At 39.4% G+C, this 14,799-nt stretch overlaps 1 protein-coding gene across 2 annotated transcripts in view; it reads left to right on the forward strand.

The window, feature by feature from the left end:
- Positions 1–482: 482 nt before the first annotated feature.
- Positions 483–14,799, forward strand: part of ITSN1 (intersectin 1) — a gene marked incomplete at both ends in the record, with an annotated part of 113,379 nt that continues 99,062 nt past the window's right edge. For both annotated transcript variants that reach the window (XM_084232293.1, XM_084232294.1), the window contains 4 exons: positions 483–514; positions 2,379–2,467; positions 3,574–3,637; positions 9,162–9,322. In XM_084232293.1, the coding sequence (XP_084088419.1) occupies positions 483–514; positions 2,379–2,467; positions 3,574–3,637; positions 9,162–9,322 (346 nt within the window). The remainder of the gene's footprint in view (positions 515–2,378; positions 2,468–3,573; positions 3,638–9,161; positions 9,323–14,799) is intronic.

Raw genomic sequence — 14,799 nt, forward strand, 5'->3', positions numbered from 1 at the left:
AGGGTGACACTAGTACCTGTCTCATAGGGCGATGATGAGGATGAAAAGAGAAAATCTGAGAATCACCTTATGCAGTGTATAGCATGTGCTAAGTGCCCAATGAAAGGAGCTGCTGCCATAATCATCAGAGAGAGAGAGATGAGTCTGTGCAGAGAAGAAAAATATGAAGTGGGGTGTATAGTGGGCTGTCCTGAGCTACTGGCCAGCTACCGAAAGCTGATGACCGAAAGCTTGTTACAAGAGCCTTTCATCCGTATTCCCCAGTGCTCATTGTGGTACCTGGCACTGGACCCTGCACGGAGGAGTGCTTAGACCCCTCTGTTGTAACTTTGATTTGTAGGCTGTCTCTCCCTCTCTTAGCAGTCTTGTGATCATTAAAGACAGAGAGTGCGTTAATAAGTAGAGAGGAGTGAAGTTTTTGTTAAACTTAAATGTTGTATTTCAATTGCAGGCGTCCCTTAGCAAGATAAAAGTACAGAACCATGGCTCAGTTTCCAGCACCTTTTGGTGGTAAGTGTCAGTCATTTTCCTTTTTTCAAAATGTACTATGTAATCACTTTTTAAAAACCAGTATTATGGCTAATTTAATATATATGCAAACGTGGAGAGCCTGATAAAACCAACCTATCCTCTGTGTGCCCCTCCTGTGCTTATTGTTTCATCTGGATTCTTTCAAAGCACCTTGCAGGCATCCTATCATTTTTTTAAAATGTATCATTTCATCCACAAATATGTTAGGATGTGTTTCTAAAATATAACACTTTTAAAGACTCAGTTCCAATACCATTATCACACCTGCAAAATTGACGTGACCTCTTAGTGTCTGCAAATGATTGTTAAAATTTCCCTCATAATCTTTAGGATTTTTAAAAATTTTTTTTTGGTCAAAGCAGGATGCAAATAAGATATAGACATTGTAGTTCGTTCTCATGTTCCCAGCCTCTTCATTAGGGATCTCCCTGTCCACCTTGCTCTTTCTTTGCAATTTGTTTGTTGAAGTAACTGAGTAATTTACATTTTTTCTGAAGCCTGGATTTAAAGCATGACACTTGTTTTTCTTGAGTTTGTCACTTGAAACATGTCAATCTGCAAAAAAAAAAGTGCTTTTTAGGGTATTTCACCTAACATCTTAGGAAGGCATTCAATGCCAGTTTTGCTTACTGGCCATCTTCCTGCCGTGTTACACGAGTGTGCCCGGGGACTCCTCTTGGTGGCTAATTCAGTCATGGTGAATCGAGTAAGAGGCACGAGACACAGCCCCTCTGCTAACATCTGTAGAGTTCCCTGGGATCCTAGTAGAGTAGCCTGCATACTCACCAAAACCATTATCTTTATGGTTTTGTTTTCATCCCCCTTACTTACTGGACAGTTGCTTTTGGTTTTGCTTTTATTTATAGTTTCAGGGATAAATTCTGACAGCAATCAAAATCCCTTGTCTATGTTGCAGGAGTGTAAGGCCTGTGAAGGTTGTCTCTAATGTCTAATGCAGTGCCCAGCACGGAGGAGATAGCAGTGAATATGTTCCCAGTGATGGAACGAATCGCCACTTTGTCTCCGAGCCTGGAGAGAAGGGGATGAGATGTTTAGACATTTTGTTTTCATGCTAGGCACTTGCACATTTTGTGTGAAACTTACATATTGCCTCTTCCCACTTTTTTGGGAAGTGTCTTTGCTTTTGAAATCCTGTGCAATGTACATTCATGTCAGTGAACTTGTTTGAGGAGGCCTTGGGGCCAAGAGAGGAAGGCCTCAGAAGTGGGGGGACATCTGATCTTAGAGTTGAAATGGAAGGAGAAAACCTAAATCCCGTTCTCTTTGGTTTGCCTCATTTTTTTCATCATGATGCCCACTTGTCAAAACAGCTTTAGAGAAGTATAATTGACGTATCATAAAATTCGCTAGTTTTAACTGTACGATTCAGTGGTATTCAGTAAATTTTCAGAGTTGTGCAACTCTCCAATATTTGAATGTTTCCATCACTGCAAAGTGACTTTCATATGACGCTTAGCTTCTTTTGCGACTTTCACCTGTGACATTTAAGCCATCTGAAATGCAGTTTTGAATTAGTCTGTTGCTTAACTTTGTGTAAATAAATGATTATTAACTCGCTATGTCTCCACACCCTCTGGCTAACTATAGGATTATAAGTTTTTATGAAAGAATTTGTGCCAATTTCTCACTTCTTCTTGAACTGCTTTTCTCTTAATTTTCTGTTTGCCTAACTTCCATGGACAAACATGTTAATTCATCAAATCATTTATAATATATGATTTATAACTTATAATATACTGAATCTTAAAATGCTTTGGAAATAATGTGTGCAGGTGCTTTTTCTTTTCTCATTAAACAGTTTGTTTCTTTTCTTGGATTGCAGGTAGCCTGGATATCTGGGCCATAACTGTAGAGGAAAGAGCAAAGCATGATCAACAATTCCATAGTTTAAAGCCGATTTCTGGATTTATTACTGGTAATTGGAGTCAATATTTACAATTTTCCTTATCAATGATGCATATATCTATAGAAAATTTATTATGCCAAGCTAAGCTAGGCATAACTGAAGGGACATTTACTGACGTTGCTGTGGCCTTGAATCTGTATTTCTGCAGTTGCTTTCCCAGAATGCATTCAAGCCTTGTGGGTAGCAGGCCTCTTGCTTCAGGCATGTCACTGATGGGACTTGGTTAACATCAGTTCTTTAAGTTATGTAGAATTGGCCTCTGGTCCTTAAGCAAAAACATTTGCCTAATTTTGGTTTTGCACCTGTTTGGAAAACTTAAATAATGAACAAATTTTGATAATTTAAAAAGAGGAGTTTTCTTATTGCTGTGTCCCCAGCTTTCCTTGGTGTTTTTTGTGTGTGTGTGTGTGTGTGTGTGTGTGTGTGTGTGTTTGTTTTGCTTTTCTGCTAGTCTTTCCTGTTTGATTACTCTTCAAGGAATTAGAAAAAAGGGAAGCTAGATTTCAAGGGGACTTGTTTTTTTGTGTGTATGTCTTACGATTCTCGTTAATTTATTAATTTCATAATCATCAATATGATTTTTTAAATCATTGTTACTTATTCTCCTTAAATATATTAAAAGTACTGATAATTTTAAGTGTAGAGATTAGGAATGGCATAGTTTTTTTTTTTTTATTATAAAGCAGAAGTAAGGGCATCCATTTCCTGAGGATTCCTGTAGATGTGCTTTGTCATAATGTGTAACTGTGACTGCCTTAATTAACGACAGAGTAATTAAAGTTGGCAATCCACCTCTGCAAATGATAGGCCTCTTTTGGGAATATTTTTTAAGTGTTAAGTGCTAAGGTCAATGCTAGTGGTTTCATTTTGCTTACAGACTTAGCATTTTACTTACAGACTTAGCATTTAGCTTTTTTCATGTATTCAATTCAGTTTTTGTGGGATCACCTACCTCTTTATTTTTCTAATTTTGTCATAAGAGGAGGGATTGGGGTCAAAATAAAGGGGTTGCAATTGTATGGGGAATATAAAAATAAAATTTAAAAAAAAAAGAAAAAAAGAGGATTTCTGTCAGCTGTAACTTTCTTCTGAAACTTTCTCCATTAAATTTACAGGTGATCAAGCTCGAAACTTTTTTTTTCAATCGGGGTTACCTCAGCCTGTTTTAGCACAGATATGGTAAGTTGGAACTTCATAGAAGCCAAAGGTAAAAATAGAAGATTCCAGTAAAATTATTTCTTAAAATATAGAGAACATGTATTTCTGATGTGAAACATTGTGCTACTTCTTACCAGAGAAATGCTTCTGAAAAGTATCTAATATGGAACTTAAGAAAACACTGGAGCAAGGCAACACTGCCAAAATGTTGAATTTCCAGTGGAGAAATTTGTATTTTGATACTTTCATACCAGTGTGTCTTCACTTCATCTACCTCACCCATACTCATCTGAATGTCCTTTATTTCTGGCTTAATATTGTAGTGGTTCTGTAATTCCACTGAATAAAAGGTTAAAAAAAAAAAAAAAAGTTGAGGGTTCTAGTGAACTAACCACGGTTTATTACAGTCTTATATGAGGTAGAATGCATAGTGAATATTGTTAAATTCCTTGATTAACTCTCTCCCATAAAGGCTCAGAAATCTTTTGAAACTGAAGGAAAGAAAGAGAATGAGTAAAAAAGGGTGGGAAATACAGCTTGGACTGTAGATTCACACTGAATTCTGTTGTCAAAAAGCCGTATTTCCCGCGTTGCTTGGTTCTGGCAGTTTTTGCTGGATTTCCCTGGGCTTGTTGCTGGTGTAAACTCTGCCACTGTAGTAGAAAAAGCATGTGCTCTGAGCCTGAATCCCGGATTCAAACTTGCCTATCTTGATGATTTGGAAACATGTATTTATCCTCTCTAACCTCAGTTTTGTAATCTAGAAAGTGGAAAGACTTGTCCTTTTCTCAGAAGGCGCTGAGAGGATTGGCAGAGAAACTAAAAGGCAGAGAGACAGGAAGAGAGTGCACTTGTGCACATGTGAGCACAGGCTCACTGACCCGTCAGTTAAGTGCCCGAGTGTCAATGAAGAGACTTGTGACATTTGTGTTACTTGTGACAAGCTTCTTTGCTTTGTGTTCTGGTAAATGATTGTCTTTCACACCACCCATCAAGTGAAGGCACTGGGATCATCCTTTCCCAGGATTAACTTCTTCCACTGAATGCTGCTTTTTTGCTGTGGTCCCAATTTTTGAAGGTTCATTCAAGAAGCAGTCTTTTTGACAAGTATTGTGCTGCGACTAGGGAATTATCTTTATCAAGTGTCTGCCTGGGGGTCAGTGACTGCTGCCGATACTGGAGATACACAGTGAGCAGACAGAATCTGTGCTTCCTCGCAGGTGCAGACACATCTAGTGGAGGATGGTTAATAGTATGAAAATTGCTACCTGGTAAAGTGTATAAAGGAGTGAAAAGAAGGATTAACTAGTTAATTTTACTTTTTTCATTGACGGTTATTAGTTGTCCAAACTGCTTTTAGCTAGGTATAGGAAAGTCACTTTTCTTACCTGATGTTTTTATCTTGAAAATGTTTATTAACAATAAAGATGATGAATTGGGTCCTCCCCTGGTGGTGCAGCGGTTGAGCGCTGGGTTGCAAGGCTGCCCGCAGCCTCTGCAGCGCCAGTTCTATCCCCGGCCACCAGCGAGGGTCCCACAAAAAAAAAAAACAAAAAAACAAAAAAGGAAAGTAAAGATGATGAATTGACAGGTTGAATTAAAAATGGGTGTGTTTTGTCTTTAATTTTTTGTGACATTTTGTTAAATAAATTTGTGACATCATACCTTTATTAAGAATTGCTATTAGGGGAGAAATAAAATGCCTGTAACGTATCTTTTCCCAAAAAAAGTCTCTGAAGAGCAACGGTGCTGCCCTGTGATCGTGCAGCACCAGAGGATGCCTGCCTTCAGCACCAGCCCTGGCCCTACAGTTCCACATAGTCACTGCCCAAGGCGATGCTCCACCACTACATATTTTGTTTTTTAATTTCTAAATTATAACAGCTGGCCTGATGAAATAGTTTTTCCTCCCGATCACTCTTGCTAATCTTGTTTTCTCATGGGGATTTTCCTGGTGGGGTCACAGCGAAGGCCCACGCCCCTTTTGGTGGGGAGAGGACTGGGTTTCAGTCTGAGGTTGTATGTATTCGTGGTGTCTCTCATCCAGGGGAAAAGAGGATTTGGGACTAAGTGATGTGTACTACTGGGGAGTATATGTTGGAAATCTTTATAGTTTTTTTTTTCCCTGTAGAAACTGTATTCCAGCTGTAACCTACTAATACTTAGAGCCTACTTATCTTTCCAATCAGGGCTACTACCCAACCCAAATTCAAATTAAAAATACCAGAAATCCTGAATTCTCAGAGAATGGAGTCAAGCCAGTGTGTATAATGCCAAATTAACACAGTGGCCAAAGATGATACACGTCTTCCTAGAAACTGTCTGACTAAGAAGGAACTGGAAGGAAACAGGCAAATACCGTAAATGCTTTTGGCAACTTAATGCTTAAAATTGCTTCAGCCTTGCCTGGGTGTGGAGAGGGAGGAGAAGGAAGCAGAGGGAGTGGACGAGAGCCTTGAAGGTACAGGAGAGAAAAAGGCATAGAACAAGGCTTTGGGATCAGGCTGTAGGGGCCACAGAAAAGGAGCTTGAAGACTGAAGAGAGCGGAGGGGAAAAGAGGGAGCTCTGTCTGGAAATGGGCCCCTTGATCCTATGATACATGGAGGATAGTTGCAACATCGCTGCACTCACACCTGCCACCAGTGCCAGTTCAAGATTACTTCATGGTTTTTGTGTACAGACTGAGGAGATATAAAGTGCTCTGTTCAGAAGTGACGGATTAGTATTCTTTCCTCCTTTTTTTTTTTTTAAGATTTATTTATTTATTTATACAAGCACTGGGTACAGTCAGAAGCATGGGAGGGTGAGAGAATTCACCAGAGCCAGAGCAGGGAACAGAACAGGCAGACTGACGAAGTACACTGCTGAGGGGAGCAGCAGGCGGGGCAGGAGAGGTCTGCTGTGCCATGTGGGACCCTCGCCGGTGGCCGTGGATCTAACTGGCGCTGCAGAGGCTGCAGGCAGCTTCACAGCCCAGAGCTCAACCGCTGCGCCACCGGAGGCCCTTCTTTCCTCCTCTTAATGTGGACATGTTATTTATTTAAATTACTAGGTTTGTTTTTTGTCATTATTCAGTTTAGGAATCTCTCATCTTTGTGGACTTAATTTTATTTTTCGAATATGTAGCACATAAACAGGGTCCCAGAAATCAAAACTGTACAAAAAAGTGAATTTGAAGACATGCCCACTCCTTCTCCTGTCCCTTCACTGCAGCCCTGCCTCCTGGATCAGTCTTTTACTAGCCTCTGACAACATGAGGGTATATGCCAGTCAAGAAATTCTCTCCATTGTATCTGCAGAAAAAGGGGGAAAAAACTGTGGCCAGATCAGCAAATGCTGATTAGGCACTTGATAAAAAAATGTAGTAATCATTTCTAATAAGCAGAAAAGGGAACTGCTTAAATAGATCAGGCTGCTTTCTGAAAATCACTACCGGTTGTCTCCTAAACAGTGATTCTGCAGTCACTTCACTTACACTCCTAACCAAGCCCGCCTACCCGTAGCAATATCTTAATATCTTGGAGTAAGATTACTAAAAAAGAGGAATAAATAATGGACAGTTATCTGTCTTTTATTTTGCTAGTTATATGATTGTGTACTTACCAAAACCTACAAGATTTTTATTTAAAAAACCAGTAAGATTTCTCCAAGTTTGGTAAGATAACCAAATACAGCAGAAATATTTATTCAAAGCCAAAATTCTCAATATCCTTGGACTAGGCACCTAAATAAGGAAATGGGGGGCTGTTCCATTTAAAATAGTGAGCAAAATGATAAAATTCCTAATATTTGAATAAACTTTCCAAAAAAAGTAATTATATTAAGAAACTTATAATCTCACTAATGGAAGTATTAGCAGAACTGAACAAATGGAAAGCCATTTCATTTTTCTTTGGGGGGACAAATGATCATAAATATGTCAATTTTCATAAATTAACATATCTAGTGAGTTTCAACTTAGATTGAAATAATCAACAAATGATTTTAAAGATCATAGAAAAAGAGAAACTTCTTTGAATAGCCAAACAAAGTGGAATTAAAAAAAAAAAAGCCTTGCCAGATAAGGGAACATGCCGTAGAGCAGTATGATGAGCCAGGGTCGGATGGACCTGTAAATTGTTCAGTCTGAGTAGATAATTCAGAATTAGCTCTAACATCATATTTAGTGATCTCACATCATTTAGCAAACAACACAAATATTTTTTAGATCAGTGAGAAGAAGATGAATTATTTAATCTTACTGGGAAAGCTAGGAATCTATCTAGAAGAAATATGGTTGAATCCTGGAGTTATGTACTACACATACACACACATTTGCAGTTGGTTTCATGATTGAAAGTTTATTAAAAAAATCAATCTTAGAAAATAAAGAACTGGGTGTATAGACTATGTGATAAATATTTTATATATAGCAATGTATAATTTCTATACAGTAAAAGATATTTGATACAAAATGAACAAATGATAAAGTATTAAATCTTTTCACCATTTACCATAAACAGTTAATATGAAATATACAATGAGCTCTTATAAACTGACAAGAAAAAGACATGCAATCCATCAGAAAACTTGGCATAGGATACTAATGAGCAATTCATAGAAATACGAAGCCAAATTACTAAGAAACATGGAAAGTGGTACTCAGGCTCACTGGGTGAGTGGAGTTCAGATTCTACTGATGTGGTCTGCTGACTTAAGGGGATTCCTGACTGTAGGGACCTGGAGTGCTCCTATCTGAGAGGTAAAAAGGAGGTTCTTTTAGCCATAGCGTTCCATTTCCTGTTTATGACCTTTATTTGTGAAAGAATAGTGTTGACTCTTACAATTTTATCATTTTTAATTTTTGTTGTGCAGTGTATCTTTTGTTTTGTTTCCTTAACAATGTAAGACTTATTTTCTATGAAACCCAGTTCTCTGCTTTGGGTACTGCATGTGGCTCATTTAGAAGGTTGCTAGTCAAGGCATTTTAATTGGAGTAGCTGGTCTGATCAATTGATGTTTCAAATATAATGTTTAGATTTAAAAAGTAGATCCTTATGCTGTTTACTGTCTGGATGACAAGAAATTAAATCTGAAAAAACAAATAGTAAACACATTTGTAAGCGGACTTAATTTTAACAGCTTTCGGAGTCTATCAAGAGTAGCATAGTAAAAGCATGTCCTGCCCGGACAGGGTTGTTGTCCCGGTGGAGTTCATGCAATTAACCAAATGTCCTAGTCATATTCTGTTTCTGACAGCTTTATCATGATGTCAAAAATTCACCCTTTCAAAGTGTATTGATTGTCAGTCTGTTCAGAGTTGTGTGAACAGTCTTACACTTGGACTGAAAATAACCTTATGTATCTTTAGGTGAAGAATGACACAATGAAAAGGATTCATATTTAAATAAAACCTTGTGCCTTTTCCCAGGTCACTTCCTATAGCTTGGTAAACAAGTCTTGCTTGGTTCTTTTCTCCCCCCAGAGAAAGGGAGCCACTGTCAGCTTTGCCTGGGCAGTTTTGGGATGTGGGACAGTCCTGCTAAGTCCATGCATTGTTTGCAGGGCGCTCGCTGACATGAATAATGATGGCAGAATGGATCAGGTGGAGTTTTCCATAGCCATGAAACTCATCAAACTGAAGCTCCAGGGATATCAACTCCCCTCTGTACTTCCCCCCATCATGAAACAGCAGCCCGTTGCTATTTCTAGCACACCAGCATTTGGTAAGTCTCAAAAGGAATTGGTTCCTGTATTTTATTGTATATTTAAAAAATATTTCCCCTTTTTTCCCCCTTCCCCTGTTTCTCATATTGTGAAATGCTGGAAGATAATTCTGTCTGCAAAAAGACGGTCCCCTGCAGGAAGATAGTGCCGGAGGATAGGGGTCTGTTCATATTCTAACCCTAAGATGAGAGCGAAAAGGCAAGATGAAGGCAAAGGTCTGTCAGTTTGGGAAGAACAAAGTTGCGGCCTCCTGCTGCACCTTGTTCTTCTTGCTCTTGTTGGATTCTTACTCCTGCACGTCATCATGGAAATAAAAACCATGGGGTTTTCATTTCATACAAATGAAATGGAAGAATATGAAATGAAAACTCTATGTATGTGCCACCTTTATTTCTACTTGTGCATAAGCAACTCCTTTGGATTAGGAGATGTAGAAATGTATTTTTTTATTTACAGTATTGAAACAGTTGGCCACATTCAATTCTTCGATTAAACGAATTAGTGTAGGAAAAAACACATTTTTATTCCAGTAAAACATATCATTCCATAAAAAGTTATCTTCCAGCCAAGTGATTTTTCCAAAAATTAATCAGTAATTAATTGACTGAGGTCTCCAATAGTTCTGATTTCTTCCCTGTTCTCACCCTAGACTTTAATTATTCAGGCTGGTTTGAAGATCACAGTAATTGGATCCAACATCTGATTCATGGGGAAGTTCTTAGTTTAAACAAAGCACAAGAATCATGGATAATGTTGCTTTCCTTCTCCTCATCCTGATGTATCCGATGACAGGTGCCTTGGGACGGCAGTCGGTAGTTTTTCACATTGTCTTGCATACAGTCAGTGATAAGCCCACAACATTAATAAATGCTCTGGTTTGATTTAATAGATTTACTGTTCAAAACACACAAACTATGCCTTGTCCCCTCTTGTTGAACTTTATCTTCTATGGGTTTGGGATGAGGCAAATAGGAGAGTGATCCAAGAGAAAAGGGGGAATCTCCAAAAATCATGGCGGAGCAACTCTAGGCTGGGAAGAGCAGCCGTGACCAGGTCCCCATCCGTCTGTCTGCGGTAGCCCTTGGCCACCTTACCTACTGAAAGAGAAGTCACACTGTCTTCTTGATAAGAACCCATGTGTTAAAACAGCTAAAGGGTGTTCGGTTTTCTTTGGCCTCCTGCAAGAAGAAACTGTGGGGGTGGAGAGAGGGTGAGCAACCAGGTCACTCCACTTCCTCTTTTGCCCTCAAGCCTGGTGTCAGTAACGCTCCCTCCTACATTCACTGTGTCTCCTCTTCTTCCATTCTTCTCCGGGAATCTGAACACTAGACATCTTGCTGGCTTATTTTCAGAATGGTGTGACCTCATTGCCCACCACGTTTTTCAATCACTTCCGTAACCTGTGACTGCCACTGGGGGATCTGGGGTTTCTGACCCAGCGATCTGCCAGTCAGTCCACTGTGCTCCACTGCCTCTCCTTACCTCATTCTCCTCACGTCAGTGCAGGATCTCAGGAGACTTTTTTCAAAAAGATAAACCAAGAAGGAATATTAAAGGAGCTAAAAGTGCATGGTCCTAATCACACTTGCCCAAGTTCATGCGAAGGTGTGGCTGTTGCTAGTATTTCTGTTTCTCAGTCTCAGCTCAAGGGTGGGTCATTTTTCTTCAGTCCTTTGAGAACAAAATAATTAATTTATTATGATTATCCCCGACTTTCTCATTAATATTAAAAGTGAACTGACTTGGCCTTTTCCAGCCCTCCCCAGTAGCCTGCAGCACTTGTAGTATTTTATTTGGACACAAGAACAGCCCTGAAAGTATGCTGAAATTATCACCTCTGTTATGTAAATGAGAGAACCCAGATTCCAAGAAGTTGAGCAATTTGCTTAAGATTACATTTCTAAAAGTGCAGGTGGAGCCTGTCCAAACCCACAGTTTTTTCCTGAAGGTTCTGTTTCCTTATCTCCATTTCTGTCTAATGAAGGTGGACTTTGTTGTCGCCAAGCCATGCAAGGGCCATGCAGGACTCTTCTGGGGTGTGTTAATGTATATGTTAGCACTCTGCAGTCATGGCCGGCTGGGAGTTGGGCAGTCGTTGTGTTGAACTCCCTGTGTTAAGAGAAAAATGGGGTACAGTGGCATAGTGACTTGCCCAGGGGCACCCTGCTGTATTCTGGGGAACTCGGTATCTGTCTTCAGTGCGCTTGCACACAGAATAATTTTTTTACTCTGGATCCAACTATTTTGGGGGAGTTTATTTTTTGATTTGATTTTTTTGATTGATATTTTGCTTGATGTTTTTGTTGTTGTTTTGGGCAGAATCCATGATTTTATTACATTTTAGACCATATTTTGAAGACCCTACTGTATGTTCTAGTTGCTGGGGATGCAGTGGTGAGCGAGACATGGCTCCTGCCATGATGGACCTTCTTGTAATGTTGGGTGAAACAGCAAATAGATAAATCATTCTAGGGGGAGAAAAGTGCAGTCAATTCCATAAATGGGGTAATATGATAGACCCCCCCCCCATCCCCCATGGGACATGGTGATCAGGATGAATTCTCTGAGAACATGCCTTTTGAGCTTACTTAGATGAGAGCTATTTGAAGATCTGGGGAGGCTTCCTTTTGGCATAGGACTTGACTCTGAGAAGTGACTGGGAGTGGAATAAAAATTGAGCAGGGCAGCTACCTAGAGACTAAAGAAAAAGTCATAGCCTAACCAAAGTGGGGGAGGAGAATGGTAGCTGGAAATCCCAGGAAGTAAGACTCACACAAGAATGAGCAACAGGCAGTTTCAGGCAAGGTCAAATCCCACGCAAAGTTATTATTAGGGAAAAGAGGATAAAGAATAACAGCCCTATGGACAATGACAGTGGGCCAGTCATCCGCCATTTCATCGCGAGCTGAAAGATACTGAGAATGCTACAAATCATGAAAAGCCAACATAAATCAGAATTTTAAAATCTCAGCAATAAAGAGCCAGAACTCAGAGAACAATGAGAAATAAAAGAAAAAGTCACTTCAGAAATGAAGACTAGCCTAGAAGCTGCTCAAGAGATACTGTCAGAAGAGAAATAGAAATAGTAAAAAGAGGAAGAGTTCAAAATTTAAAAGGAATTGAAAACAAGATACAAAAAGGATTTAAGAAAAGTGATAATATTGAAGAGAACAAAGATTAAATATATGGTTAGTTGGAGTCCTTGAAAAAGAAAACCAAAGTAGGGCCATATGCTAAGAACTAATTCAAGGCAACTTTCTTGAAATAAAAGAATTCAAAGCTATAATATTTGAAAGAGTATATTGTACCTGAAAATACAGACTTGGAAAATCAACACTAAGGTGTATATTCTAGCAAAACAAAAATTATTTGGACATGTAGAAAAAGAAAGTATATGGTTTATAAGGAAAAAATTAGATTATCTTTAGAATTTTTTACAGCAGCACTTAGAGCCAGAAGAAAATGGAATAACATATTTAGGATTTTCAAGGAAAGGATGAACCAAGAAAACCACATCAGCCAACTTTCACACTCTCTGGACATTTAGTATCTTAAATTCAGTTTTGACACTAACTGCCTGGCATTAGCGTCAGACTCCACAGATTTAAGGACTCAGTCCCACAAGATTGCCCTCAGCTCAGACTTGAGTCACAAGTAATGGGCCCCTTGGGTACTCATAACTTTTGTCCAATCCGTACAAAGTCAGTGGTTCCTATAATTTTCTGGAAGAGGTCACAAAATTCAGGGAAACACTTATGTTTACTGGTTATACAGGATACAGATGAACAGTCAGGTGAAGAAGCATGTAGCTTAAGGTTCTAAAGGATCCAGAGTGCAGGCACTTTTGATCCCATAAGGTTGGGGTACACTACCATCCCCATATGCAGATGTGTTCATCAACTTGGAAGCTCTTCAAACCCTCTAGTGCAGGAGGTTCCATTACATAGACACGATTGATTACCTCATAGCTATTGGGTGATTAGCTCAATCTTCAAGCCCTCTACCCTCCCCTGAGGTTTGTGTGGAGGTGAGGCTAGGGCAGAGCTGAAAGTTTTAACCCTCCAATTATTCCTCAGTCTTTCCTGTGACTAGCTCCTAAGGGTGACTAGCTCCTGAAGCTACCTAGGGGTCTCCAGCCACCTCATTAATATACAAAAAGACACTTTTTTCATCCCAGGGGGTCTTAGAAGCTCTTTTGTTAGGAACCGGGGACCAGGACCAAAAACTATGATAAAAGATGTTCCTATCACTCAGGGAATTACCAGGTCTTCCCCCAACCTCCTTCAGCTATTTATTTAAAATTATTTTCTGTTTCTGCGGAGCACTGAATTATAGAATTTAAAATGTTTTATCCTTTCGTCCTCTCTTCCCACTTACCCTCAGAAAACTCATTTTATTAGTGTTAACTAATTTTTATCAGTATTTTGCTTTGCTGAATCATCTATGTAAACATCTAATATTGGTCATTCTGACATGCTTTACTACACATCCCCTTGAACTGCTTCCATTTGGCTGTAGTGGGTAACATTTTATTGTTCCTATGGCTGAATAATATTCCATTTTGTGGATAGACCACATCTTCTTGATTCAGTCTTGTATTAGTGGACACTAAGATTGTTTTCAAGTCTGAGTTATTTTAAATAATGCTGCAAGACACATTGTAATGCATAAAATTTTTTGAGTGGGATGGTTTCATGTTATTTGGATAGATGCTCAAAGTGGGATTGCTGGATCACAGGGTCTTTCCATTTTTACTTTTATAAGGTAAATCCAGATCACTTTACAAAATGGCCATACCAGTTTACAGTAGAACCATGTGTTAAGTTTCCTTTTTCTCCACATCCTCTCCAGACATTTACCTGTGCCCTTACTCCTGTAGTTTTCTAATGCTGTGTGCTCTGTCTTGCATGCTGATTCTTTGCAACTTCTTCTCAGGTGTAGTTCCTAGATTTTATTTTATTTTATTTTAAGATTTATTTATTTATACAAGCACTGGGTACAGTCGGAAGCACAGGAGGGTAAGAGAATTCACCAGAGCCAGAGCGGGGAGCAGAACAGACAGACTGACAAAATACACTGCTGAGGGAAGCAACGGGTGTGGCAGGAGAGGTCTGCTGTGCCATGTGGGTTTCTCACCGGTAGCCGGGGATCGAACCGGCACTGCAGAGGCTGCGGGCAGCTTCACAGCCCAGCGCTCAATCGCTGCACCACTGGGGAGGCCCAATTCTCAGATTTTAAAGTCCCCAATGTGGGCTTGTTGTGCTTTTGAGTTAACAGCCACAGCTGCCCCTCCTTCTCACAGGTTTTACTGTCCCCAGCATTGTTCCAAATTCACTTTGCAGTTTTTCCTATACTTTTCCAACATGACTTTGCTCTTGATCATGCAATCATCTGTTTGTTATTTAGGGGTTGCTGTCTTTGTTTAACTGTAATTCTGATAAATATGCAGAGGAGGCAAATCAGGCATCTTCACTCC

This window comes from Talpa europaea (genome assembly GCF_964194135.1).
Source record: "Talpa europaea genome assembly, chromosome: 4".
In the NCBI taxonomy this organism is placed as follows: Eukaryota; Metazoa; Chordata; class Mammalia; order Eulipotyphla; family Talpidae; genus Talpa; species Talpa europaea.